We start from the raw sequence: 5,518 nt of genomic DNA, 5'->3' as shown, positions 1-5,518 counted from the left end.
ACTGCGAGCACGAAAACCGTCTAACCACAATTCTCCTTCAGGAGGTATACTTTATTCACGGAGTAACAACAATAAAAAACGCGTAAGTCAAGCAAAGTCGAAATAGATTTAGGACTCTGACCATTACAAACAGCCCTGCAAGATGGGCTAATCCCACTTCGGTAAATACAGTGATGTTTCGAAAATGTTTAACTCTATTATCATGTTATAATTATCATATATATTTTAAAAAGTGTTCGGGATAGGTAAAACACAACAACATGTCTAATTAGATACAAGCACACATTATTCTTGGCAATGTACAATATCTGGCTGGGGGTGCCGCCAAGTTTTACCAGTGTAGGATTGTACAGCACATCGGCGAAGCTGCAACTACCAATAACCGCGATGACTGAAGAGTTCAAGGTAGGAAAGGCAAGAGCCCTACTGACCCTAGAAGGAAGCAGAGATCCGAGAGTCAGTCAAGCAGGAATACAGCTGAGATCAGGTCGGAAGTGGGCTGTGGATAAGGCAGTGGATGAAGCGAAGAGTAGACTCAGGCACAGTGATATAGTTGGCGTCGTGGCACAAGGCAGACTAGGACTAGGTGCAGGGAAGGTGGCAAGCCAGAGATGGGGCACGGCGGGCCCTAAGGAAAGAAGGGACATGGTACAGAGGGAAGTAAGAAGGAAGGAGGAGGAAGGAAGGAAATCACTAGCTGTGAGCCAAGGAGTGCAGGGCGCCTGGACTAAGTGGGAGGGAGTGAGAAGTAGATGTGTGAAGTGGAGTGACCTGTGGAAGTGTGAACCACTGAGAATCCAATTCCTCCTCAGATCAGTTTACGACCTCTTACCCACTCCAGTGAACCTGAAGAGATGGGGGAAGGAGAAGGAGGAGAAGTGTCAGCTATGTGAGAGGAGAGGAACGCTAAGCCATGTTCTGTCAAGCTGCCCGATCGCCTTAGGTCAGGGGCGATATAGATGGAGACATGACCAGGTACTGAGAGTGCTGGCATGCACACTTGAGGAGGAGAGAACCAAGAAGAGAGGGAAGAACAGGAAAGGGCCGAAGTTCATAGGGTTTGTCAGAGAAGGAGAAGGAGAGAAGAGGAAGACAGGTACTAAAGACAGAGAGAGAGGCATCCTGCCCACAGCTAGTGACTGGAATCTCAGAGTCGACTTAGACAGGAGACTGGTATTCCCAGAGGAGATATCCAGCACAAACCTGAAACCGGATGTAGTGCTGTGGTCTACTCAGACAAAGCAGATAGTCCTAGTGGAGCTAACTGTCCCGTGGGAGGAGAGAATAGAGGAGGCGTATGAAAGGAAGGCCTTGAAGTACCAAAACCTACTGCAGGACTGTGTAGAGAAAGGGTGGAGATCGTGGTGTTTTCCCATAGAGATAGGATGCAGAGGATTTGTGGCGCAGTCAGCCTGGAGAGCGCTAGGGACGCTAGGAATAGTGGGGAAACAACGACGAGATACGGTCTCGAAGATGGCAGAGACAGCAGAAGTGGCATCACGCTGGGTGTGGAGAAACAGACAGAGCAAGTGGAAACCAACAACCCCCTGACAGGCAGTACCTGGCCAGTACTGTCGCCCCACCGGACGGAGGAGGTCCTGCTTGAGGGGCGAAACCTCCGAGGATGACCGGGTAGCAGCTGATGATGTCAGGGGAGCAGCCACCTAGCTGTATTGAAGTAAGTCAACCTCCTGAAGGAATTCAGTGACAACCAGGAAAGACTGGATGACAACCCTGAACAGTGGGGTGACGATGGGAAAGACCAATGACGATCAGGAAAGACTGGTACGAGGCAAGAAGGTTGGCAGCCTACCCTTGCAGCCAGAACGATGGCACTCACTACATTGCAACAAGTACACAAAGAGGAAAACACCCCCAGGGGCTCCCGAGAGGGGGGGCGGAAGAGAGCCCTGAACGGACGGACCTGACGGTGACGAACAGGCAACAACCTCGACCTTTACGGATACGATCTGGCCTAGAAGGAGGGGCAAAGACAGAAACATGCAGCTGTGGAAAGGTCTGTAAGAACTTAAGGGGACTCAAGATTCACCAGACTAAGATGGGATGCCCTAAGGACCCTGAGCATCGTACAAGCATGCTTGGTAAGACGACGGTGGGCCAGAGGCAGGAAGAAAACCACAGTCCTCAGGAACACCAAGCAAGGGGTCAGCTGCGGGCAGAAACTCAAGTCGAAGATCCAAACCCAGCGATGATCAACCCTGTAGAAGAAGTGAGAGGGGGAGCTGAAAATGAACCCAGGAAAAGTCAGGTTAAGTGGCCCGCGAGCAACGCAGAAAAAGATTGGGAGCAACTAGACGACGATCTCGAGGGAATCCTGGAGAGTGTGTTAGCAGGGAATGCAGAAAAGAAACTTGACGCAATGGTGGGGATTGTGTACAACGTAGGTGCAGAACGCTTTGGAAAGAAAGAAGCAGGCAAGAAAGGTCAGCAGAAAGAACGAACAAACCGGAGAGAAAGGGAAAGACAGCAGATCAGGAAAGATTTGAGAACCCTGAGGAAGAGATGGAAGGAAGCAGATCAAACGGAAAGAGAAGCGCTAAAGAAGCTAAGGGAAGATCTCAGAGGAAGATTAAAAAGCCTGAGTAAAGCTGAAAGGTCAAGGGCAAAGAGAAGAGAAAGGCAGAGAAAACGATCGGCGTTCATATCCAACCCCTTTGGTTTCACCAAGAAGTTACTAGGCGCAAAAACGAGTGGGAAGTTGACATGCAGCAAGGAAGATATTGAGGCCCATCTTAGGAAAACACATGGAGATGACAACAGAGAAAAACCACTAGGGGATCTGGACGGCCTGCCAGACCCAGAGCAACCAACACATGAGATGGACTGCAGCGAGATTAGATTAGCAGAGGTGAAAGAGGTGATCAAGAAAGCAAGGGCAGGTTCAGCTCCCGGTCCAAGTGGCATTCCTTATAAAGTATACAAGAAGTGCCCAAAGCTAGCAAGAAGACTCTGGAAACTACTTAAGGTGGTGTGGAGAAAGAAGAAAATACCAGAAAGCTGGAAAAAGGCGGAGGGATTGTTCTGTGCCAAACAGGAAAATGCAGAGAGGATAGAGCAATTCCGGACAATATCTTTGCTGTCTGTAGAGAGTAAGATCTTCTTTGCTATCCTAGCAAGGAGGTTGCAAGACTTTATGCTGAAGAATGCCTACATTGATACCGCAGTGCAGAAAGGTGGAGTGCCAGGGTATTCAGGATGCCTGGAACACACGGCCGTAATAACGCAGCTTATCCAAGAGGCTAAATCAGGAAAAGGGGACTTGGCAGTGGTCTGGTTAGATCTGGAGAATGCTTATGGCTCCGTCCCCCACCAACTAATCAAAACAGCATTGGAGAAGTACCACGTACCAGAACACCCACGTCAGATCATAAACCAATATATGAATGGGCTGAAACTCAGATTCACAGTAAATGGAACCACAACAGACTGGCAGCGTCTGGAACGAGGCATAGTAACAGGATGTACTATCTCGGTGACTCTTTTCATAGCTGCGATGAACCTGGTGATCAAGCCCGCAACAGAGCAGAGCAGAGGTCCAATGACGAGGGCAGGGCTAAGACAACCTCCCCTGAAAGCCTTTATGGACGACCTGACCATAACGACAGAGAGCGTGCTGAGTGCTAGGTGGATGCTGAAAAGTCTGGATAAGACAGCGACATGGGCAAGACTGAAGTTCAAGGCCAGGAAGTGCAGGAAGCTAGTCATGAGAAAGGGGAAACTGAGTGATAGACTACAGCTCAAGATCCAGGGTGAGGACATCCCTTCTGTCTCAGAACAGCCGATAAAGAGTTTGGGGAAGAAGTTTGATGCTTCACTAGGAGATAGAGAGAACTGTAAAGACTTCAAACAACAAGTAGTGAAGGGCCTCCAAGCCATAGAAGACAGTGACCTACCAGGGAAGTTTAAGGTGTGGATCTACCAGTATGGATTACTCCCAAGGATAGCGTGGCCCATGATGATGTATGAAATCCCCCTGAGTACAGTAGAAGAAATGGAAAGGAAGGTGAACAGCAGATTAAGGAAGTGGCTGGGGGTGCCGCCAAGTTTTACCAGTGTAGGATTGTACAGCACATCGGCGAAGCTGCAACTACCAATAACCGCGATGACTGAAGAGTTCAAGGTAGGAAAGGCAAGAGCCCTACTGACCCTAGAAGGAAGCAGAGATCCGAGAGTCAGTCAAGCAGGAATACAGCTGAGATCAGGTCGGAAGTGGGCTGTGGATAAGGCAGTGGATGAAGCGAAGAGTAGACTCAGGCACAGTGATATAGTTGGCGTCGTGGCACAAGGCAGACTAGGACTAGGTGCAGGGAAGGTGGCAAGCCAGAGATGGGGCACGGCGGGCCCTAAGGAAAGAAGGGACATGGTACAGAGGGAAGTAAGAAGGAAGGAGGAGGAAGGAAGGAAATCACTAGCTGTGAGCCAAGGAGTGCAGGGCGCCTGGACTAAGTGGGAGGGAGTGAGAAGTAGATGTGTGAAGTGGAGTGACCTGTGGAAGTGTGAACCACTGAGAATCCAATTCCTCCTCAGATCAGTTTACGACCTCTTACCCACTCCAGTGAACCTGAAGAGATGGGGGAAGGAGAAGGAGGAGAAGTGTCAGCTATGTGAGAGGAGAGGAACGCTAAGCCATGTTCTGTCAAGCTGCCCGATCGCCTTAGGTCAGGGGCGATATAGATGGAGACATGACCAGGTACTGAGAGTGCTGGCATGCACACTTGAGGAGGAGAGAACCAAGAAGAGAGGGAAGAACAGGAAAGGGCCGAAGTTCATAGGGTTTGTCAGAGAAGGAGAAGGAGAGAAGAGGAAGACAGGTACTAAAGACAGAGAGAGAGGCATCCTGCCCACAGCTAGTGACTGGAATCTCAGAGTCGACTTAGACAGGAGACTGGTATTCCCAGAGGAGATATCCAGCACAAACCTGAAACCGGATGTAGTGCTGTGGTCTACTCAGACAAAGCAGATAGTCCTAGTGGAGCTAACTGTCCCGTGGGAGGAGAGAATTAGAGGAGGCGTATGAAAGGAAGGCCTTGAAGTACCAAAAACCTACTGCAGGACTGTGTAGAGAAAGGGTGGAGATCGTGGTGTTTTCCCATAGAGATAGGATGCAGAGGATTTGTGGCGCAGTCAGCCTGGAGAGCGCTAGGGACGCTAGGAATAGTGGGGAAACAACGACGAGATACGGTCTCGAAGATGGCAGAGACAGCAGAAGTGGGCATCACGCTGGGTGTGGAGAAACAGACAGAGCAAGTGGAAACCAACAACCCCCTGACAGGCAGTACCTGGCCAGTACTGTCGCCCACCGGACGGAGGAGGTCCTGCTTGAGGGGCGAAACCTCCGAGGATGACCGGGTAGCAGCTGATGATGTCAGGGGAGCAGCCACCTAGCTGTATTGAAGTAAGTCTAGTTACAATTAAATAATTAGTCGCAGCGGATCGAACAATTGCAGGACTGAATTTATTGAATATCGTTGCTAAAAGATATAGACAGCGTAATATT

General features: G+C 49.8%; 2 protein-coding genes across 2 annotated transcripts; both read left to right on the top strand.

Moving 5' to 3' along the window:
- The first annotated feature begins 387 nt into the window (after positions 1 to 387).
- LOC109481752 lies at positions 388 to 1,551 on the top strand. The gene has a single exon (XM_019784349.1). It carries the CDS (start codon positions 388 to 390, stop codon positions 1,549 to 1,551), a length of 1,164 nt encoding a protein of 387 aa, XP_019639908.1.
- A 214-nt stretch (positions 1,552 to 1,765) lies between these two features.
- Positions 1,766 to 5,038, top strand: LOC109481744. Its single transcript, XM_019784340.1, has one exon. It carries the CDS (start codon positions 1,766 to 1,768, stop codon positions 5,036 to 5,038), a length of 3,273 nt encoding a protein of 1,090 aa, XP_019639899.1.
- Positions 5,039 to 5,518: the final 480 nt, after the last annotated feature.

This window comes from Branchiostoma belcheri, unplaced genomic scaffold, assembly GCF_001625305.1.
Source record: "Branchiostoma belcheri isolate BF01 breed outbred unplaced genomic scaffold, Haploidv18h27 scaffold1098, whole genome shotgun sequence".
Lineage (NCBI taxonomy): Eukaryota > Metazoa > Chordata > Leptocardii > Amphioxiformes > Branchiostomatidae > Branchiostoma > Branchiostoma belcheri.
This window is presented reverse-complemented; position numbering and strand designations above follow the sequence as displayed.

Bases quoted from the DNA above. Each gene is read 5' to 3' on its own strand.
- LOC109481752 (XM_019784349.1), top strand. From the start codon at position 388: ATGACTGAAGAGTTCAAGGTAGGAAAGGCAAGAGCCCTACTGACCCTA.
- LOC109481744 (XM_019784340.1), top strand. From the start codon at position 1,766: ATGACGATCAGGAAAGACTGGTACGAGGCAAGAAGGTTGGCAGCCTAC.